Source organism: Pristiophorus japonicus, chromosome 8, assembly GCF_044704955.1.
Source record: "Pristiophorus japonicus isolate sPriJap1 chromosome 8, sPriJap1.hap1, whole genome shotgun sequence".
In the NCBI taxonomy this organism is placed as follows: Eukaryota; Metazoa; Chordata; class Chondrichthyes; family Pristiophoridae; genus Pristiophorus; species Pristiophorus japonicus.
In genome coordinates, this window is record NC_091984.1 from 28,073,945 (window position 1) to 28,097,836 (window position 23,892).

The 23,892-nt window shown below is 45.6% G+C and overlaps 1 protein-coding gene across 8 annotated transcripts in view; it reads right to left on the bottom strand.

The window, feature by feature from the left end:
- The window catches only part of bcar3 (BCAR3 adaptor protein, NSP family member), a 266,163-nt gene that overhangs the window by 37,708 nt on the left and 204,563 nt on the right, over window positions 1-23,892 (bottom strand). The window contains exon 1 of one of the 8 annotated variants that reach the window (XM_070886621.1): window positions 18,329-18,426. The exons of 6 other annotated variants lie outside the window; for them this stretch is intronic. In XM_070886621.1, coding sequence (XP_070742722.1) covers window positions 18,329-18,340 — 12 coding nt within the window. In that variant the 5' untranslated portion in view covers window positions 18,341-18,426. Of the gene's footprint in view, window positions 1-17,836; window positions 18,110-18,328; window positions 18,427-23,892 lie in introns of those variants that run through there. One more of the 8 variants, XM_070886620.1, reaches the window with a different exon arrangement.

Below are 23,892 nucleotides of genomic sequence, written 5' to 3' on the forward strand. Positions count from 1 at the left end.
GAAACTACCCTGGATACACTATGAACTCTTCCTCAAGGCTACCTTGGCCAATTTGCTTTGTCCAATCAATAGGAAGGTTAAAATCGCCCATGATTATTGCCGTTCCTTTTTTTACAAGACTCCATTATTTCTTGATTTATATTCTGTCCTATAGTGTGGCTACTGTTAGGGGGCCTATAGACTATGCCCACCAGTGACTTTTTCCCCATATTATTCCTTATCTCCACCCAAACTGATTCAACTTCTTGATCGTCTGAGCCAATATCGTTTCTCGCTAATGCACAGATCTCATCCTTTATTAACAGTGCCACCTCACCTCCTTTTCCTTTCAATGGGTTAATACATCGTGAGGTGTGTACTCAGTTCTACGGAGGACAAAAAAGTTCAAAAAAGTGTAAAGATAACTGCAGCAGCTATAAAACAGGTCAGTTTAACCTCGGTAGTCAGGAAGCTTTTAGAAACAGTATTCAGGGACAAAGTTAACAGTCACTTGGACAAGTATGGATTAATTCAGGAAAGCCAGCACAGATTTGTTAAAGGTAAATCGTGTTTAACTAACATGATCGAGTTTTTTGATGAGGTAACAGAGGGTTGATGATGGCAATGCGGTTGACGTGGTGTATATGGATTTCCATAAGGCTTTCAATAATGTGCCACATAATAGGCTTGCCAACAAAGTTGAAGCCCATGGAATAAAAGGGACAGTGGCAGCATGGATACAAAATTGGCTAAATGACAGGAAACAGAGGCCCCAAGTTTCCACATGATTTGCTCCTGATTTTTAGGAGCAACTGGTGGAGAACGGAGTATCTTAGAAATCGGAATTCTCCACATTTAAGTTTTCTGCAGTTCTAGTCAGGTAGAACAGTTTCACTTTTGAACAGAATTTTTTTTTCCAAAAGGGGGCGTGTCCAGCCACTGACGCCTGATTTGAAAGTTTCCACAGTGAAAACGTACTCCAAACTAATTTAGAATGGAGCAAGAGAAGATTTTTGTAGGCTTGAAAAAACCTTGTCGACACATTAAAAAATCAGGCGCAGGTTACAAATTAGGCGTCGGGAACGAGGTGGGGGGGGGGGGGAGGGGGGGGGGAAGGGAAGTCATTACATTCTACAATAAATCCTTAGTTATACTTGTACAAATATTATACAAATAAATCCAACCTGAATAAAAATTTATAAGCAAAGAAAAGATTAAATAAACCATGTTCCTACCTGTGTGAAAGTGCTTCAGGCAGGCCTTTCAGGCAGCGATTTCCCGTCGGCAGGCAGGGAGAAGGCTGCAGAAAGCCTCAGAACTTGAGGCAGCCGTTCCCGACGGGCCCGCCCGACGGCAGGGGGAAAAAGCTGCAAGAAGCCTCAGTGCTGATCATGGAAGGGCAATGTGGTTTTATTAAAAAATGTTAAAAATTGAACAGCTACAAAGAACTACAAAAATGGCCGAGTGCCAATGTTTCCTTCACACTGCGCGTGCGCGAACGCTCCAACGCGCACGCGCAGGGTTGCCGGCACGAAAAAAATCTCATTTAAATGGTACCCGCCCCCTCCTACTTACAAAATCGGTGCGAGTGGTAGGCTCCGTCCCCTGGGCGCCGTGCCAAGCAGACATCGAGCTGCAAAGCGCTAGAGAATAGCGTGTTTTTTTTCAGGCGCCGTTTTCGGCGCGAAAAACGGGCGCCCAGCTCGGAGGGGCGCCTGTTTTGCCGCGTGTGGAAACTTGGGGCCAGAGAGTGGTGATGAACGGTTATTTGTCGGACTGGAGGAAGGTATACAGTGGTGTTCCCCAGGGGTCGGTACTAGGACCACTGCTTTTCTTGATATATCATCATCATCATCATAGGCTTTTCTTGATATATCATCATCATCATCATAGGCAGTCCCTCGGAATCGAGGAAGACTTGCTTCCACTCTTAGCATGAGTTCTTAGGTGGCTGTATAGTCCAATACGAGAACCACAGTCTCTGTCACAGATGGGACAGACAGTGGTTGAGGGGAAGGTTGGGCAGGGAGCCTGGTTTGCCGCATGCTCTTTCCGCTGCCTGCGCTTGATTTCTGCATGCTCTCGGCGACGATACTCGAGGAGCTCAGCGCCCTCCCGGATGCACTTCCTCCATTTAGGGCGGTCTTTGGCCAGGGACTCCCAGGTGTCAGTGAGGATGTCGCACTTTATCAGGGAGGCTTTGAGGGTGTCCTTGTAATGTTTCCTCTGCCCGCCTTTGGCTCGTTTGCCATGGACGAGTTCCGAGTAGAGCGCTTGCTTTGGGAGCCTCGTGTCTGGCATACGAACTATGTGGCCTGCCCAGCGGAGCTGATCAAGTGTGGTCAGTGCTTCAATACCGGGGATGTTGGCCTGGAAGAGGATGCTAATGTTTGTGCGTGTGTCCTCCCAGGGGATTTGTAGGATCTTGCGGAGACATCGCTGGTGGTATTTCTCCAGCGACTTGAGATGTCTACTGTACATTGGCTCAGAGACGTGGCCCTACAGGAGGGCGGGTATTACTACGGCCCTGTAGACCATGAGCTTGGTGGCAGTTTTGAGGGCCTGGTCTTCAAACACTCTTTTCCTCAGGCGGCCGAAGGCTGCACTGGCGCACTGGTGTTGGATCTCGTGTTGGATCTCGTCATCAATGCCTGTTCTTGTTGATAGGAAGCTCCCGAGATAAGGGAAGTGGTCCACGTTGTCCAGGGACTTGAATGTGGGTGTATAGAACACAATTTCAAAATTTGAAGATGACACAAAACTTGGAAATATAGTGAACTGTGAGGAGGATAGTGATAGACTTCAAGAGGACATAGACAGGCTGGTGAAATGGGCCAACATGTGGCAGATGATATTTAACGTAGAGAAGTATGAAGTGATACATTTTGGTAGAAAGGGATGAAATGTAAACTAAAGGGGATGTATGAACTGAGAGACCTAGGGGTATATGTGCACAACTTGTTGAAGGTGGCAGGGCAGGCTGAGAAAGCAGTTAAAAAGCTTATGGGATCCTGGGCTGCATAAACAGAGGTATAGTGTACAAAAGCGTGGAAAATATATAAAACACTGGTTCGACCTCAACTGGAGCATTGTATCCAATTCTGGGCACCAGATTTTAGGAAGGATATGAAGGCCTTAGAGAGGGTGCAGAAAATATTTACAAGAATGGTTCCAGGGATGAGGGATGTCAGTTGCATGGATAGACTGGAGAAGCTGGGATTGTTCTCCTTGGAGCAGAGAAGATTGAGAGGAGATTTGATTGAGATGTTCAAAATTCCGAGGGGTCTAGACAGAGTAGAGAGAGAGAAACTGTTCCCATTGGCAGAAAGGTCGCGAACCAGAGGACACAGATTTAAGGTGATTGGCAGACGAACCAAAGACGACATGAGGAAAAACCTTTTTACGCAGCAAATGATTAGGATCTGGAATGCACTGCCAGAAAAGGGTGGAAGCAGATTCAATTGTGGCTTTTAAAAGAGAGTTGGATAAGTACCTGAAAGAAAAAAAATTGCAGGGCTACAGGGATAGGGCAGGGGGAGCGGGACCAGCTGAGGTGGTCTTGCAAAGCGCCGGTACAGGCCTTCTTTCATGCTGTAACCATTCTATGATTCTGTAATGCGGAAAATATCCCAGCAGTGATGCTTCTCATTTTCATCAGTGCCATTACTTTGTTTAATTGTGTGTGTGCGTGGTCTAGTTTGACATTGAGCATTATGAGCAGATTCTGATTCCTGTTGCAACTTCCTCACCATTACTGTCAATTTAATGAGCTGATAATTCATTTATCTTTATTTATTAGTTCAACAAAACACCGGAATGGACCAGTGTTTGGCTTGTTATCGCGGTTTGGTTTAATTGTCACTCCATCTCTGCTTTTATACTAATAACAGGATGTTTCCATGAGCTGTCTCACCTCTGTCACTGGCTATGTCTCCTCCTTTTGACCAAATAAATGTGCAGCTACAAGTTCTTAACAAATTACCAGCAAGAACAAACTAAACTTCCCATTCCTAATATTTTCAGTGCTTTTATTGTTTTATGAAAATGACTTTGTGCTACCTCTGCATTTTGGGTCTGTCCAGGTTTTACCCTCAGCTTAATCAGTTTAAAAAGACTGTGGTCCACCACAGATTTCTCCCCCACATCACTACATTAATGTTTGCCCACATAACAACAGTTAATGCGCTTTAAAACAGTTCATTCTGCGTGACAAAGTGCTTTGAGGTTTTTCTGAAAGATGTGGTAAGGCTCTATACGAATACAAGTCATTCCTTCTCTTCTAACAAAGGGTAGCCCTGTTGTGGAGTCGGAAACATTGGGCCTGAAATTCTGCGGGGCTTCTCCCAGTCTCCCACCGTAACTTTGGCGGGAGACCCGTTTAACCTCTAAGGGAAACCTGGGGGTTCCGCTGGTCTCCTTACTTAAGGAAGGATATACTGGCTTTGGAGTGGGTACAGAGACGATTCACTAGGCTGATTCCGGAGATGAGGGGGTTACCTTATGATGATAGATTGAGTAGACTGGGTCTTTACTCGTTGGAGTTCAGAAGGATGAGGGGTGATCTTATAGAAACATTTAAAATCATGAAAGGGATAGCCAAGATAGAGGCAGAGAGGTTGGTTCCACTGGTAGGGGAGACTAGAACTAGAGGGCACAGCCTCAAAATACGGGGGAGCCAATTTAAAACCGAGTTGAGAAGGAATTTCTTCTCCCAGAGGGTTGTGAATCTGTGGAATTCTCTGCCCAAGGAAGCAGTTGAGGCTAGCTCATTGAATGTATTCAAGTCACAGATAGATAGATTTTTAACCAATAAGGGAATTAAGGGTTATGGGGAGCGGGCGGGTAAGTGGAGCTGAGTCCATGGCCAGATCAGCCATGATCTTATTCAATGGCGGAGCAGGCTCGAGGGGCTAGATGGCCTACTCCTGTTCCTAATTCTTATGTTCCTATGTTCTCCTGCTGGTGTTATGGCAGGAGATCGGGAGAACCCCCTTGTGGCATTTCCATGCCACTCTCTATTTCCCCTTCCTCCCTCAGGAGGAGTGTCTTGTCATCGGAAGGTCTTCTGTCCACCTGATGAAATGCTCATTGGGCCACGCAGTAGATTACCAATTCTTCCAAATTGCCGGGTAGTCTCCTGGAATGGGGCTCGGATTTCCCGGGAGTCTCCCGGAATGGGGCTCGGATCTCCCGGAATGGGGCTCGGATCTCCTGGGTGCTGCCGCCGTCACGATCAAACCTGCAGGAATGCTTTCAACGAGTTCTGGCAACCCTACCAGACAGGCCTAAGTGACAGGCAGTTCTGGAACTCCAGCTCCCTGCTGTCAGGCTACAAGGCCTCTTCGATTAGGCTCCCTGGAGGCCTATCTCAAAACACGGCAATTATTTTCAAATATTTAACAGAATGCTCCACTAATGGCTCAGTGGGTTAATATATCATGAGGTGTATACTCAGTTCTACTGAGGACAAAAGGAGCGGAATATCCCAGCAGCAATTACTGCCATTACTTTGTTTAATTACATGTTAGATTCATAGAAGGATACAGCACAGAAAGGCCATTGTGCCTGTCCCGGCTCTTTGAAAGAGGTTTGTTTCCTTTTCTCTCAAACAAAATAAGAGTTGATTTGACCTAACAGAAAGTCGCCCTGAAAACGTACTCATACACAGACCTGCCTCTCCAATACCATGGAATGGGTTAAACTCCAAGAAGGCGTCCTTGCACTGTGGTGCCCTCCAGTGGTGGTACTCACACAGGATCTACTTTATATGAAGGTTGAACAGGTCCCCACTGATTCTGCAGATATATATTGAAATCCCAGTAGAAAGTAATGGAATTACTTCTCAAGGGCCACTAGGGATGGGTAATAAGATGCCAGCCTTGCCAGTGACGCCCACATCCCGAGAATAAAAGAAAAATGATTCACATATTTATTGCCACAGCATATCAGCTCCTAAGTTAAGCAATTGAAACTAGGAATGGAATCTTGACATCAGCCTGTTGAGTCATTCTCTCCTCCTTCAATACAATTAAAAAAAACATTTAGAATATAACTTGCCTCTAATCCTTTCAAAGTATTTGCAGAACAGAAACAGGCTATCCGGCCCAACAGGACAGGTCCATGCTGGTGTTTGTGCTTCACACAAAACTCCTCTCACCCCTCTTCATCTAACCCCTTCAACATAGCCTTCTATTCCTTTCTCGTGTGTTTATCTGGCTTCCCCTTAAATGCATCTGTACGATTCACCTCAACTATTCCCTGTGGTAGCGAGTTCCACATTCTTACCACATTCCCTACTGGATTTATTGGTGACTATTTTATATTATGGCACCTTGTTCTGGTCTCACCCACAAGTGGAAACATCTTCTCCACGTCTACCCTAGCAAACCCTTTCATAATCTTGAAAATCTCTATCGGGTCACCCCCGCAGTCTTCTCTTTTCGAGAGACAGATGACCAAAAGCTTGGTCAAAGAGGTAGGTTTTAAGGAGCGTCTTAAAGGAGGAGAGGTGTGGCCTGTTCAATCTTTCCTGATAGTATAACCTCTCAGTTCTGCTGATCTCAGGCTGTGTCCCTAAAAGCGCAGGTGGGAAACCTGTTCACAGGCCCCCAGTGCCACTCTGACCCAACTGCCAGGCAGTGCAAGAGGGGTCACCAGGTAGGAGTCTCTCTCTGACTTGTCCTCGCTCGGTGGCGAAGCAACTCCTCACTGTGAACAGCGGCTGAGATCAGGAGGGCAGCTGAACTGATCCCTCATCCCACTCCTGGCCCGCCAAGATGTGTTTTGTGCTCAATGTGCAAGAGGACAGTGCTGTTTCTTGGTCAGATACCAATACTTCGTACAGGGAGGGATGGACACAAATGATATCTCCACCAACCGAAGAGAAGATCCCAGCTGGGGGAGATTCATTTACAAATATAGGCTTTTGACAAGGTCCCACACAAGTAATTAGTGTGCAAAATTAAAGCACATGATATTGGGGGTAATGTATTGATGTGGCTAGAGAACTGGTTGGCAGACAGGAAGCAAAGAGTAGGAATAAACGGATCCTTTTCAGAATGGCAGGCAGTGACTAGTGGGGTACCGCAAGGTTCAGTGCTGGGACCCCAGCTATTTACAATATACATTAATGATTGAGACAAAGGAATTGAATGTAATATCTCCAAGTTTGCCGATGACACTAAGCTGGGTAGCAGTGTGAGCTGCGAGGAGGATGCCAAGAGGCCTGGTCTTCAAACACTCTTTTCCTCAGACGGCCGAAGGCTGCACTGGCACACTGGAGGCGATGTTGAATCTCCGCATCAATGTCTGCCTTTGTTGATATGAGGCTCCCGAGATATGGGAAATGGTCCACGTTGTTGAGGGCTGCGCCGTGAATCTTGATGATTGGAGGGCAGTGCTGTGCAGCGGTGACAGTCTCAACGCAAAGAGCGTGAAGAGGCCAAGCGCAGGCAGCGGAAGGGGCACGCGGCAAACCAGCCCCACCGGTCCCTTCCCTCAACGAATGTCTGTCCCACCTGTAACAGGGTCTATGGCTCTCGTATCGGACTGTTCAGCCATCAAAGAACTCACTTTGGGAATGGAAGCAAGTCTTCCTTGATTCCGAGGGACTGCCTATGATGATGATGCTAAGAGACTGCAGGGTATCTTGAACAGGTTAGGTGAGTGGGCAAATGCATGACAGATGCAGTATAATGGAGGTAAATGTGAGGTTATTCACTTTGGTGGAAGGCAGATTATCAGAATGGTGACAGATTAGGAAAAGGGGAGGTGCAACAAGACCTGGGTGTCATGGTACATCAGTCATTGAAAGTTGGCATGCAGGTACAGCAGGCGGTGAAGGCGGCTAATGGCATGTGGCCATCATGGCGAGAGGATTTGAGTATAGGAGCAGAGAGGTTTTACTGCAGTTGTTTAGGGCCTTGGTGAGGCCACACCTTGAATATTGTGTTCAGTTTTAGTCTCCTAATCTGAGGAAGGACATTCTTGCTATTGAGGGAGTGCAGTGAAGGTTCATCAGACTGATTCCCAGGATGGCAGGACTGAAGAAAGACTGGATCGACTAGGCTTATATTCACTGGAATTTAGAAGAATGAGAGGAGATCTCATAGAAACATATAAAATTCTGCCGGGATTGGACAGGTTAGATGCAAGAAAAATGTTCCCGATGTTGGGGAAGTCCAGAACCAGGGGTCACAGTCTAAGAATAAGGGGTAAGCCATATAGGACCGAGATGAGGAGAAACGTCTTCAGAGAATTGTGAACCTGTGGAATTCTCTAGCACAGAAAGTTGTTGAGGCCAGTTCGTTAGATATATTCAAAAGGGAGTTAGATGTGGCCTTTACGGCTAAAGGGATCAAGGGGTATGGAGAGAAAGCAGAAATGGGGTACTAAAGTTGCATGATCAACCATGATCATATTGAATGGTGGTGCAGGCTCAAAGGGCTGAATGGCCTACTCCTGCACCTATTTTGTACGTTTCTATATTTGTCTCAAGTTGCTTAAATTTGAATTATTTTGTTAACTTTAATTGAAATTGTGTTATTGAAAAAAAACACATCCTGTGCTGCTTTGTTAAAATTGCTTTCTTTAAATGACTGGATAATTTGATTTATTTTTGGCACTATTAATGACTTTGAATTAGCGGGAGCAGACTACAGTCAACTGAAGGATAGTTCACCAGTCTAACGAAGATACCATCTTAACAGGGTTCCGCCCAGGAACACCACAAATGTCACATTACAATCACTTCACACCAGTGTTCACACTAGTTTTAAGATTTTGAACCCCAACTGACAGCCACAGAAAGCAAGAGGGAATACAGATTTGAAGAATGATGTTCAGTCATACTGATCCCAGGCGTACGCAGCCAGTCACCATTAGTATAGTGCTTCAGTACATAGCTTATTCAAAACTATGCTGCCCATATCCCAACTCGCACCAAGTCCCGTTCACCCATCACCCAGTGATCGCTCACCTACATTGGCTCCCAATCCAGCAATGCCTCGATTTTAAAATTCTCATCCTTGTTTTCAAATCCTTCCATGGCCTCGCCCCTCCCTATCTCTGTAACCTGTTCCAGCCCTACAACCCATCGAGGTCTCTGCGTTCCTCCAACGTACATCCCCGATTATAATTGCTCCACCATTAGCAGACGATCCTTCAGCTGCCTGGGCCCTAAGCTCTGGATTTCTCTCCCTCAACTTTTCCATCTCGCTACCTCTCTCTCCTCCTTTATGACGCTCCTTAAAACCTACCTCTTTGAACAAGCTTTTGGTCACCTGCCCTAATTTCTCCTTATGTGGCTCAGTGTCAAATTTTGTTTGATAATGCTCCTGTGAAGTGCCTTGGGACATTGTACTACATTAAAGGCGCTATATAAATGCAAGTTGCTATTGCTGAAGCAGCCTGTGGAAGTGTGCCACAGCTAGTGTAACCTATGATGGAGTAAGTATAAAGGTGAATAGTAAGAGAACAGTCAATCGAGGTTACCCATTAGCCTCCCACAGGGAGTGATCTCATTGGGGTTCAACTGATATCAGATACAAAGTTAATCCACACAAGCTACAGGAAGAAGCTAATCCTTGGTGTATTACCTGATATGTTACTAGAATATTGCATCTTAAAGAATATCAATAGTTCCTGTAAACAAAAGCCTTAATGGGATCTGCCTGGTGACGGTTCGTTTTCAAGTCCGAGGCCACCTCATCACTGCTGGAGTGCCACGAGGGCCAATGCAGTCTCTGGATGTTTTGACATTTATGGATTGCCTGAGATCAAGAGGCTGCAGGGCAGTGTGGTGAACTCAGAATGAAAATGGAATGGAAGGCAGTCAGCCCCTATACTGAGGAATGCACAAGTACAGATTACAGGCCTCAAGTCACTGCAGAGCTTCAGAACGTGGGTGATAGTCTGCCGGCTGATATTTGTAAGCCATCGGTTAATGCATTCACGTGAAATTCCTCTGTTCTCTAGTTTAATACAATCAATGACCCCTTCACTGTTGGTGTTTCAACAACTTTTTAAATCACTATTCAAAAGGAGTTCCACGCAAATGTGTTAACCGATGGGTTTTAAATATCACGGCAGAATTCAACTCTGGGAATCCCCAAGGACATTGATTGGACTGTCCAACCTGCCTCATCCAGAAGTCCATATCCTATCCTACAATACTAGGTCCCGCTGGCCCATCACCCCTGTTCTCATTGAACTCCACGGTCACCCCAAAACAGTGAGTGGGGGGGGACATTGGACGGACAGGGGGCCGAGCGATCGTGACCCCCCGCCCCACACCACCAATGTTGCCTTTAATTTTCTTTCTGGGTGTGCAGCCCGTTTAAGGGGCTACACAGCCCATTCAAAATACCCCGCATTTCCTAGTTAAAAGCCGGTGAACCAGCTGCGTGGCAGCTGCAGAGCACTGCACGGCCACACTGCTTAAAGGGAACATTGCTCCCCTCCCTCCCCCCACCATGTCCCTCCCACACTCCCCCGTGGAACCAGTGAGGGGCCCGAACCATTGACATGGTCGGGTCTCATTACAATACTAATGGCAAGCAGCTAGTGCTGGTAGGCAGCTCGACGATGGTGGTGGTGGAGCGAGGGGTGGGGGAGGGGGTTTGTGTGCAGTGTCTGGAAATGCAGGTGGGGGACACTGAGCAACTGGCTGTGATTGGGGAAGATTTTATTGGGGCTAGTATGAGCATTCAAGCTCCTTTGGGCTCCCCAAAAATTAGTGCCATAGATTTTTTTTTTGCCATTTCTAGAGTGACCTGTAGCAGCCCCTTTAAGGGGCACTAGCCACTGGTTAGGCCACACTCTGTCCAGTAATCACATGGCAGATGAAGTATAATGTGCATAAATGTGAGGTTATCCACTTTGGTGGTAAAAACAGAGAGACAGACTATTATCTGAATGGTGACAGATTAGGAAAAGGGAAGGTGCAACGAGACCTGGGTGTCATGGTACATCAGTCATTGAAGGTTGGCATGCAGGTACAGCAGGCGGTTAAGAAAGCAAATGGCATGTTGGCCTTCATAGCGAGGGGATTTGAGTACAGGGGCAGGGAGGTGTTGCTACAGTTGTACAGGGCCTTGGTGAGGCCACACCTGGAGTATTGTGTACAGTTTTGGTCTCCTAACTTGAGGAAGGACATTCTTGCTGTTGAGGGAGTGCAGCGAAGATTCACCAGACTGATTCCCGGGATGGTGGGACTGACCTATCAAGAAAGACTGGATCAACTGGGCTTGTATTCACTGGAGTTCAGAAGAATGAGAGGGGACCTCATAGAAACGTTTAAAATTCTGACGGGTTTAGACAGGTTAGATGCAGGAAGAATGTTCCCAATGTTGGGGAAGTCCAGAACCAGGGGTCACAGTCTGAGGATAAGGGGTAAGCCATTTAGGACCGAGATGAGGAGAAACTTCTTCACCCAGAGAGTGGTGAACCTGTGGAATTCTCTACCACAGAAAGTAGTTGAGGCCAATTCACTAAATATATTCAAAAGGGAGTTAGATGAAGTCCTTACTACTCGGGGGATCAAGGGGTATGGTGAGAAAGCAGGAATGGGGTACTGAAGTTTCATGTTCAGCCATGAACTCATTGAATGACGGTGCAGGCTAGAAGGGCTGAATGGCCTGCTCCTGCACCTATTTTCTATGTTTCTATGTTAGGCCGCACTCTGTCCAGTAATCACTGATTAGGCCATTTAGGCCTCACTCCGCCTCCTCCTCCAGCCCTACATCCCAGCTTGCACCCTCTGCACTACTGTGCACTCCCATTCTCCTAGGCACAGCACCTGAACCATCATGACCCTGCACTTCCCTCCCTAAACCCGTCCCCTCTGCCCATTCTTCAAAAGCATCCTCAGAATTACCTTTTCAACCATGTATTTTTAAACGATAAGGGAGTCAAGGGTTATGGGCAGCAGGCAGGGGAGTAGATTTGAGGCCAAGATCAGAATATCTTGATATTATTGAATGGCAGAGCAGGCTCGAGGGGCCAAATGCTCTTTATGTTCTTATGTCTTCGTTCTTCATCTCCCAATTCGCACAGCAATCAGTTTATTCCAGCTGATCCCCCACCCACTGGATCCTTTCTTGGTCATGTTCTTCCCGTCAGATGACATGAACTCCTTGCCGAGTTATGATTCTATAGGCACCGCCACCCTCTCATACCTCACTCAAGTGGCATTCTTCGGGTACGAGACTGGACAATGAGTATCAGTAGACTATTTCCGATGGATATTTAGGCTTTAGAGAGAGGGTACAGCTCAGGATCACTAGAATGCTGCCTAGTATGAAGAAATGCAAAAACGAAGAAATACTTGAAGAACTAGGTCTTTTTATGTTAGAACAATGCAGATAACATGGTGATATTAGAAGTGTTTAAAATTATGAATGGATGGAACAGGGTAGATAGAAGCAGACTTTTTCCAGGGGCAAAAATGAGGGGCCATAGATACAAGATCAAATATAAAAGAGATTTAGAATGGAGGGCAGGAGCAATTTCTTCACAGAGAACAGTGACTAAAAGTACTTCATTGGCTGTTAAGTGCTTTTGGACTTCCGATGGTCATGAAAGGCGCTATATAAATGCAAATCTTTCTTTCGAGAGATTTAAGGCTGTGAAATCCAATTCTAAGATTAGTGGGTGGGGCAGAAACTGTCAACATTCAAGGTTAGATTGGATAGATGGATGAATGAAAAGGAGCTAACGGGATACGAGAACAAGGTGGGTAAAGTGATACGAGAACACAGGCTGGTTGGACCGAGTGGCCTATTTCTATGTTGCAACTTCCATGTATTTCTATGAGAAGCATTACCTCCAAACCCAATTCAGTTTTTCTGCCCAATGTCCCCAAACCCTTACTCCCAGCGTGGGAGTCACTGAACAGCAATCAGGAGGGGGAATCCGGGCAGATTTTTTGTACCTCCCTAACCCAGGGGTGATGTGGTGAACACTAGTAGCACCAGCTCAGGCCAGGTGACTCAACATAAGAACATAAGAAATAGGAACAGGAGTAGGCCATACGGCCCCTTGAGCCTGCTCCGCCATTCAATAAGATCATGGCTGATCTGATCATGGACTCAGCTCCACTTCTCTGCCCGCTCCCCATAACCCCTTATCATTTAAGAAACTGTCAGTCAACATACTGGGTGACTGACTCACTGAGCACCGGGGAGACAGCGTAGTGAGCTTTTAATCAGATGTTTAATATCCAGCAGCAGAGAGTGGGAATTAACTTAATAACATGTACAAGTGATGTTCTAATTCATGTTTTCTCACTGAGTAAGAATGTTTACTGTTTACCATTTCCTGTGGTCCAATAATGTGTCTTTTGACACCATTTGCTGCTCCAGTTAAAAGCCCTTACATATCGACAAAATATCAAAGGCCTCACCTTCGTGGGTAAACGGTCAGGTGAGATTTGTGCCTAAAACCCACTGGATTATTTTATGTATTATGGCAGTCCCATCGTTCACGGTGATAAATGGCACTGATTTATACATTGCACAGTATACAGAGAATCACAGAGTGTTACAACAGAGAAACAGGCCACTCAGCCCACCAGGTTTGCGCTAGTGTTTTTCTCCACAAGTCACCTAGTCTAATCCCACTTGCCAGCTTGTTCCTAGTTATGTTATGTAGCCTATTATGTTGACTTCCCCATTTATAGCAATTTTAAAAATATATGTTCATGGCTAAAGTAATAAATCAAAATACTTTTTTGGACACATAGCCTGATACTTCTCGAATACATTAGTGCGCCAGACTCGTGTTCTTGTGAACGTGTTTGTAAAACTGTAACTTTTGCACCCAAAGTCCGCAAACACTTACTTCCAGCGGGGGAGTCACTGAACAGCAATCAGGAGGGGGAACACGGGCAGATTTTTTTTATCCCTCTCTAAACCAGGAGTGACATGATGAACAGACTTGGGATAGATCTTGACTGCGACACTGTAAATCGGGTGATAATTGACTCGTCAGCCTATTTTACATCTCTACATTTATTTCCATTGATAATCAAGATGTACCCCTAATTCTCATCTGAGTCTGATTGTGTAACAGTACAAACTGAAAACAAGGTCAAAGCCCATTGCTGTTAAAATCAAAGGTTGGTGGGTGGGGGTGCAGCGAGGGGATGGGAAGAATCAAAGCGAAATTAAAAGAGTCGAACTGCTGTAAATTTGAACAAACTACTCCTGTCCTCTACTGTGTTTCCACAATAACAACATGTGGTCAGTCCCCCCACTACATTCTGTCTTTTATAGAGCTTCAGCTGCCTGTAATAACTGCTTTTTCCATCTACAACTACAGGTGGGTGAGAAAGCCAGACAGAGTCAGACAAAATACCTCCAGAACTCAGCATTAGAGAGCCTGAGTGCCTTACATTCTTTTTCCATTAGCTTTTTCCACTGTGTGCTTCAGTGCAAGAGAAACACATAATAATAAAAGATTTTCCATTCTGCGTTATTTTAACACTGCCACTTTAGCCTGTTCATTTTAAACCTGTTCCGCTTGATCAGCAGCCCGTCCACCATCCTAAACATCCAGTCCCCCCACGACCAGCGCTCTGTGGCTGCAGTGTACACTATCTACAGGATCCACTGCACCAACTCGCAAAAGCAGGCACATAGGATCTTCACCTCCAAGTCACACAGCATCCGGACTTGTGTGTATATAAAGCCACCGTTCTTTCATTGGGCCTGGGTCAAAATCCTGGTCCCTGGTCCCTCCCTAACAGCACTGTAGGGAGCACCTTCACCTCACAGACTGCAGCAGTTCAACAAGACGGCTCACCACCACCTTCTCAAGGGCAACTAGGGTTAGGTAATAAATGCCGGCCTTGCTGGCGATCATAAACTGAGAATTTTTTTTTTTTTTTTTAAATGGGTTAACGATGACCTTTTTTAACAGACAATCTAGGCTTTAAGCTCTTACCTTTCCTGAAATAGGCAGTGTAACCATGTTTGCACAAACAATCAGAATCTGGAGCTGTTAGTTCAACAGCAACAAAACAACTTACCATTTATCTAGTGCTGCTCATGTAAAAGACCATCCCAGAATGCTTTACAGGGGGAGTGGACAGCTAGCAGTGAGTGAAGTGATTTAAGAGAGGAGACCAGAGGCAAAGAGATAGAGAGATACACAAGAGCAGATATTCTGCTATGGTGTTCCTGCTGCTGAGGAGGCCATTGGGAATGCATGTCAAGAAGTTGCTCATCCCATTAATATAAAACGGCTAGGAAACCACCAGTTGGGGACAAGCAATTTCCCGATACGCGCTCCAGGCTGGGAGTGTGAATTTACCATATGTTCCCCCAGCTAGTGTGCCTTTACATAGGGGAGCGAGGCAGTAAATCTACCCCACAGCGCCTTATTGCACCTCTTAGATAAGTTTCAAACCCCTTCGCATACAATGAGTGACTCTGTAATGCAGCGACTGATGCAATGTGGGAAAATTTCTTCAGAGGCCTTTGAATGCACAGAGAGAGGTAGCAAAGATGAAGTGGTTTGGGAAGAGAATTCCAGAGGGTAAAAGTGTAATGGGAGTGTTGGACAAACAGCAATCCAGAGTTGCAGGCTGGAGTGTAGGAGTGGGAGAAGATTTCCTGTAAAAGGGACAATGGTGTGGAGGGATTTGTAAACACTGAGCACCATTTTGAAATTGATTCTAACAAGGATGATACCAGAACTCAGAGATTATACCCATCAGGAAAGATTGAACAAGCTGGGCCTCTTTAGAAAAAAAGAGAGACCTGATCGAGGTATTTAACATTATGAAAGGGTTTGATAGGGTAGACAGAGATTTTCTCACTTGTGGGGGCCATAAATATAAGTGAGTCACCAATAAATCCAATCGGAATTCAGAAGAAACTTCTTTACACAGAATGTGGAACGAGCTACCACAGGGAGTAGTTGAGGTGAATAGAATAGATGCATTTAAGGTGAAGCTAGATAAACACATGAGGGAGAAAGGAAGAGAGAGTTATGTTGATGGGGTTAGATGAAGAGGGCTGGGTGGAGGATAAACACCGGCATAGACCTGTTGGGCCAAATGGCCTGTTTCTGTGCTGTGCATGTGATACTGCAGTAGAATTTTTGGAGAAACCTTGTGAGAAAGTTGCAGAATCCAGACAACCTGTGCACATTCTCCCCTTAAAACCCCATGTCCGCTTTGGTTTCGGTGGACGGGCTGGGTTAAATTCAACGAGTGACTTCAGTTCGCGGGACACTGGCTGTCACTGTCATAATCTAAACCCACTCTTCCGCATTTTACATTGTGACCTCTCACCCTTTTTTGTGTCGGCCACAACGACCCCTCGCCTGAACTGGCTTTGCTCTAATACTGGCCTCACTGGAAAGAAATCAATAATGTGCCTCGGTGCAATACATCTCTCTGGGAAACTTTCCTTCCTACAAAAAGCAGCCCTATCGGGACAATCTCTGTGCTTGCGGTCGCACCCTGGTCCTGTATCATGATATACATTAGCTGACTCTCTCCCTTCCTGTCAATCTGTAAACTTCAAAACTCTGCTGAGATTTTCCTTTGCCTGGCGTTATCAAGCTCCACTCGCACAGAGCTTTCAAGCCTCAACCCCCATGTGGAAGCTCATTTGAGAGAGAAATGTTCCTTTGCACCGCTGGGAGCAGTTAACAGAAACCCACATGAAACAGAATCTGCTTTTATCTGCGATTAACCACCTCCAACTTTTGAATTCTGTCCCTCTGGGATTAAAAGGAGGGAGGGCGGGGGTTGTTTTTTTTTTTAAAAAGAGAGTGTCTTTATTCAGATTTCGAATCTGAAACATGGATAAAACGGATTTAAAAATCCGCCTGTGTTTAAGACAGGAGCAAGGTCGGAAAAAGAAGCATTTTCACAGACTATCAGTTGCCCAGTGGGCTTGTCAACAGGTCCTGTTAAATCAGAGGGGAGACTGGGCGCTGTGACCGGCTGTTGTAGAGGCAGAATTGAGTGCCTCTGAGAAGCCAGAATTGAGTGCCTCTGCCTCGGAGAAGCCAACTCGGGCAGGCTGTGTCGATCATATCCAGAAGCGGGTGCCCTGTCAGCCCCTCACTGACTTCATTGCTCCCGAGTCCAGCGTGAAAAAATGTAACAATGTGCGAGCTGCCAGTTCCCAAGCTGCACATTCACGCTGCCATTCCTCTCCCCATCAATCACAGGAGTCGCTTGGAAGATGCATCAACTGCCTTACAGCTTACGACATAAACGGCCCGATCTTTATTTTTAAACGATCGTTTTTTTTTTAGCATGGTTTCCTTGTGGTGCGAGGGTTATTTTTGGTACATGTGGAGCATTCCTCTGCAAAAGCGCTGCTTGGACCCAGACCCCATTCAAACACTAATAATACCGTAGCACACTCACCCAGAGAGAGGGGCTGGCTCCAAACGGAGTGGAAAGTTCCCATGACAACCTCTCGAGTTATTTTAAGTATCGAAACTTCATGCCAAACTAAGCAGTGCACATTGCTTAATGAATGTCGCGCTCCGCGAGTGTTACAGCAGACATGTCGAAAAACAAAGCCTGCCTTCCTCTGAATAACTCAAGTTCAACACTTCTAAAGTGCCCTACCCCGACCGGTGTGTGGAGAGGCGGGTCTTCCTCTGCCCAGCTACAGTCAGACTAGTGAGGAGAGACCGGCTTCATCGGAAATCTGAACACAACCTCCAACAAACAGCTCCCATTCTCCAAACCACCCCTGTCTGGGCTCATATAATGACAACTAGTCTGCTGCTGGGGTCATGCTCTCCCAATGCCTCATCAGTAATATAACTGCGGTTACTGTTCCCCGTGCTGTGTCTGACACATCAGTCGGGAATTTAAAGTACATACCTTGACTCCAAAGTAGGAACTCCGGTAGAAACAGCACAAGGCTGCCGAAAGAGCTCTTAAAATACTGCATCTCTCACTCATTTTTGAAGATGTGGAAGTCCGTTATTTTGGTCTCCTTTTTTTAAAAAAACACGGAGACAGGTTCCCAGGGTACGGGACGGGACTAAAACACCACAGAGTATTTCACAGCTAGAGGCAAGCCCATCACTGGGAGCCGAGCTTCTTCCCCATGTGTGCGAGAGCCCTTCTTATCCAGGCGTCTGCTTTAGCTGGCCTCCTGACGAATCAGACTGTGGGGTTCCTGTAAGCTCCTGGCACGCTCCCCTACGCCAGTCCATGTATGGAAAGCCGGGCTCCTCATGTGATCCCGCGTCCTGCACTGGCAAACACACGCTCCGCCATCTGGGAACAGCCCTCAGCTAGAGAGGCTTTAATTACAGCTCTGTGGAGATGTCAGCTACCCACCCACTCGCTCACTGTGCCGGGGCTTACCTGAAAGATCATTGCGATGAATCTCTACTCTCTGCAGTCACAACTCTTTAAGCGCAGTGTTCTCAGGTTTGCGATGAGCCGAGAGAACCCAACTTCTCCTGCAGCTCAATGACAGCCAACTGCTGGGTAGGAATACCTGCAGCTTCCACATTCTGAAGGATTTACTCATCCGAGATATGCAGATAGCATCCTCCCATTAATGAAACAACTCCTGGCTAATCGCCAATTGTATATATTTGAAAGCAGCATAAACATAAAAGTTGCAAAATCTCAGTCCTCGATATAAACGAGACGAGCTATCTTAAAAAGTAATTACTACTGAGATTAACTACAGCCCCTACATAAATTACATTTTCTTCAAACTAATTATTAACACGCAGGTATTTAGACAGAAAGCTGGAGTTCAGAAGAAAAGGAGCCAACATGTCTGTAATTATATAGCAAATTATCCTGGTTCGGTATTATGAGTGAATGAGCGTGTTACAATAATCAGGGGTCGCTCTTTATTTCTCCCAAGCTCCAGTTTCTCTTGTTATAGGTTGAATCAGTGCTACCATTCTTCTGTCTGGAGTGCACAGGATAAATACAGTTCAGAGACAGCTAACAATAAAACATTAAATTCTCCCACCACCACCTCATCAAACTGATGCTGCCCAGGAAACCATTTCAGGTGTAAGTCACTCTTTGTGAAGAGCTTCTTACTCATGTCTTAACTAAAATTACTTCAGTACTGTAGAAACATAGAAACATAGAAAATAGGTGCAGGAGTAGGCCATTCGGCCCTTCTAGCCTGCACCGCCATTCAATGAGTTCATGGCTGAACATGCAACTTTAGTACCCCATTCCTGCTTTCTTGCCATACGCCTTGATCCCCCTAGTAGTAAGGACTACATCTAACTCCTTTTTCAATATATTTAGTGAATTGGCCTCAACAACTCACAGGTTCACCACTCTCTGGGTGAAGAAGTTCCTCCTCATCTCGGTCCTAAATGGCTTACCCCTTATCCTTAGACTGTGTCCCCTGGTTCTGGACTTCCCCAACATTGGGAAAAAATTTTCTGCATCTAACCTGTCTAACCCCGTCAGAATTTTAAACGTTTCTATGAGGTCCCCTCTCATTCTTCTGAACTCCAGTGAATACAAGCCCAGTTGATCCAGTCTTTCTTGATAGGTCAGTCCCGCCATCCCGGTAATCAGTCTGGTGAACCTTCGCTGCACTCCCTCAATAGCAAGAATGTCCTTCCTCAGGTTAGGAGACCAAAACTGTACACAATACTCCAGGTGTGGCCTCACCAAGGCCCTGTACAACTGTAGCAACACCTCCCTGCCCCTGTACTCAAATCCCCTCGCTATTAAGGCCAACATGCCATTTGCTTTCTTAACCGCCTGCTGTACCTGCATGCCAACCTTCAATGACTGATGTACCATGACACCCAGGTCTCTTTGCACCTCCCCTTTTCCTAATCTGTCACCATTCAGATAATAGTCTGTCTCTCTGTTTTTACCACCAAAGTGGATAACCTCACATTTATCCATATTATACTTCATCTGCCATGCATTTGCCCACTCACCTAATCTATCCAAGTCACTCTGCAGCCTCATAGCATCCTCCTCACAGCTCACACTGCCACCCAACTTAGTGTCATCCACAAATTTGGAGATACTACATTTAATCCCCTCGTCTAAATCATTAATGTACAGTGTAAACAGCTGGGGCCCCAGCACAGAAACTTGCGGTACCCCACTAGTCACTGCCTGACATTCTGAAAAGTCCCCATTTACTCCTACTCTTTGCTTCCTGTCTGACAACCAGTTCTCAATCCATGTCAGCACACTACCCCCAATCCCATGTGCTTTAACTTTGCACATTCTCTTGTGTGGGACCTTGTCGAAAGCCTTCTGAAAGTCCAAATATACCACATCAACTGGTTCTCCCTTGTCCACTCTACTGGAAACATCCTCAAAAAATTCCAGAAGATTTGTCAAGCATGATTTCCCTTTCACAAATCCATGCTGACTTGGACCTATCATGTCACCTCTTTCCAAATGCACTGCTATGACATCCTTAATAATTGATTCCATCATTTTACCCACTACCGATGTCAGGCCCGCCATCCCGGTAATCAGTCTGGTGAACCTTCGCTGCACTCCCTCAATAGCAAGAATGTCAGATATAATTCCCTGTTATCTCTCTCCCTCCTTTTTTAAAAAGTGGGGTTACATTGGCTACCCTCCACTCCATAGGAACTGATCCAGAGTCAATGGAATGTTGGAAAATGACTGTCAATGCATCCACTATTTCCAAGGCCACCTCCTTAAGTACTCTGGGATGCAGTCCATCAGGCCCTGGGGATTTATCGGCCTTCAATCCCATCAATTTCCCCAACACAATTTCCCGACTAATAAAGATTTCCCTCAGTTCCTCCTCCTTACTAGACCCTCCGACCCCTTTTATATCTGGAAGGTTGTTTGTGTCCTCATAGTGAATACCGAACCAAAGTACTTGTTCAATTGGTCCGCCATTTCTTTGTTCCCCGTTATGACTTCCCCTGATTCTGACTGCAGGGAACCTACGTTTGTCTTTACTAACCTTTTTCTCTTTACATATCTATAGAAACTTTTGCAATCCGTCTTAATGTTCCCTGCAAGCTTCTTCTCGTACTCCATTTTCCCTGCCCTAATCAAACCCTTTGTCCTCCTCTGCTGAGTTCTAAATTTCTCCCAGTCCCCGGGTTCGCTGCTATTTCTGGCCAATTTGTATGCCACTTCCTTGGCTTTAATACTATCCCTGATTTCCCTTGATAGCCACGGTTGAGCCACCTTCCCTTTTTTATTTTTACGCCAGACAGGAATGTACAATTGTTGTAGTTCATCCATGCGGTCTCTAAATGTCTGCCATTGCCCATCCACAGTCAACCCCTTAAGTATCATTCGCCAATCTATCCTAGCCAATTCACGCCTCATACCTTCAAAGTTAGCCTTCTTTAAGTTCTGGAGCAGGTGCCGTCTTTCAGATGAGGCGTTTAAGCTGAGATCTTCTCTGCCTGTTCAGGTGGATGTGAAAGATGTCGTAGCCCTATTTGAAGAAAATCAGGAGAGTTCTCCTGGTATCCTGGCTAATCCTCATCATAGGCGGTCCCTCGAACGAGGATAACTTGCTTCCACAAGAGTTCACAGATGTTTCAATGAAGGACCCGATGTTCCAGTCCTGAACTCCAATTGAGGGGGCAGAAGATGCCTATGCGTGGATTTTTTTAACATGTGGTGACCGTTGCACATCCGCCACCACACGGGCTTGACAGAGCTAGGCCTTCATCCAGTGGCAAGGGTTGAACAAGGACGACCGGAGACCTGCTCTGCTGCACGGACATAGTGCGCACACATATCGCAGTGTGGGCTGGCCCGTGCTGCCCCTGGGCCCTCGGCTCTTCTGAGCCCCGTACTCTCATTCACTGCACCCTCACCAACACTACCAAAACAGAATAACTACTCACTTATCTCATTACTGTTTGTGGGCTCTTGCTGTGTTTGCCTGCATAACATCAGTGATTACACTTCAAAAGTAATTCATTGGCTGTGAAGTGCTTTGGGACATCTTGTAGATGTGAAGGGCGCTATATAAATGCAAGTCCATTCTTTTCTTTTTATTTACATCATTCTTATCTACCTCTATAATTTGAGCAGAAAAGTTAGAGCAGTCAATGGTTCCCCCTCGCCTCAGACACAAACAAAATAATGAAGCTAATGCATCCCCATGACTATTTCAGTGTCAAATTATCTGTCATAGACTTGCTAGCTACCCTTCTCAGGCACGCACAGGTTTCTGAAAATAATCAAATACCTGAAACCCTGGCAATAACATCTTACTGATCTTTTTATTGCATTTATTTTGTATAAAATAAATGATAAATAGATACACACTCATATACACATATATATTAGAACATAAATGTATAAGATTATGGGTTGATATATTAGATGTGTTTATAATTATGAAAGGATGGAAGAGGGTAGAGGGAAGTAGACTGTTTTCAGTAGTTGATGGGTCAAGAATGAGGGACCAGAGGTACAAGGTTAAATATTAAAGAGATTTAGAACAGAGGGCAGGAGAAACATCTTCACACAGATTTGAGAGGCTGGGTTAATGGCTGAGGCAGGAACTATTTTCATAGTCAAGGTTAGATTGGTTAGGTTGATGAAGGAAACACGGTTAACGTGGCTATGGGAACAGGGTGGGTAAATGTAATAACTATTTGCTTGTGTGGAGTGTAAAGGCCAATGGACTGGTTGGGAAAATGGCCCGTTTCCATGTATTTCTACGTACCTTCGTGACAGTTAACCAGGAAATGCATAATTAGAAATAGGTTGCTCCAGGCCAGGTGTTCTTGGAATATTTTATGATGAATCATTCTTCTAGAATGTTAAGATCTTGTACTCATTGCTACAAGCCAGTGGTATATGTGAATGAGGCTAGGCACATCCCCCCTGGTACTCCATGACACAGGGCAGTGCAACACCAGCGTACTTGCAGTAACTGATGATTTTCATACTTTGATTCCTGTTGTTTGCACCTCCAGTCCTGCTCACACTTGGTTGCTAGGCATTGTTGTGTGGTAACAATTGCCCAATTAATGTTCAGCAATTTAAGGCCATTCTATGAGCCGTAGATACTATAACAAACCATCTTAGGAGCTTTCTGTACAACAATTTATAGTATTCTAGCCCCATTTCACATTGTATGGTGATTGTGCTGCTCATCGAGTCAGTCATGAGGAGATCTTTGTATTTCCTTTCAATCTCATGGTGGCTCAAGCAATTATTTAATGATTATCGTCCTTGAGAGTGGGGGTAGCAGGTAAATGGGATGTCTTTGGCGTTGAATTGGCTTCAAGACAACATTCTTAGTGATGGAAAATTGAAACGGAGTCAATGCTCCAAGACAGACTCAATGGAGGCAATTGTGTTCTAATCCGGGAAACGGATGAAATCGGATGCAATGCTGGTTTTACACACCACCCAATTCTGAAGTCAATGGAGAGTAATATTGGGCGGGATATAAAACTGCCGTTTCACCTGATCTTGTCAATTTCCCATCAGGTTGTTATGGTTGCCCCCAGTGATTCTATACCTGAGCTCAGCAGGCCTGATGCACTCCAGGGCACTGTTAATAACAACATAAACATAAGAACATAAGAACATAAGAATTAGGAACAGGAGTAGGCCATCTAGCCCCTCGACCCTGCTCCGCCATTCAACAAGATCATGGCTGATCTGGCCGTGGACTCAGCTCCACTTACCTGCCCTCTCCCCATAACCCTTAATTCCCTTATTGGTTAAAAATCTATCTATCTGTGACTTGAATACATTCAATGAGCTAGCCTCAACTGCTTCCTTGGGCAGAGAATTCCACAGATTCACAACCCTCTGGGAGAAGAAATTCCTTCTCAACTCGGTTTTAAATTGGCTCCCCCGTATTTTGAGGCTGTGCCCCCTAGTTCTAGTCTCACCGACCAGTGGAAACAACCTCTCTGCCTCTATCTTGTCTATCCCTTTCATGATTTTAA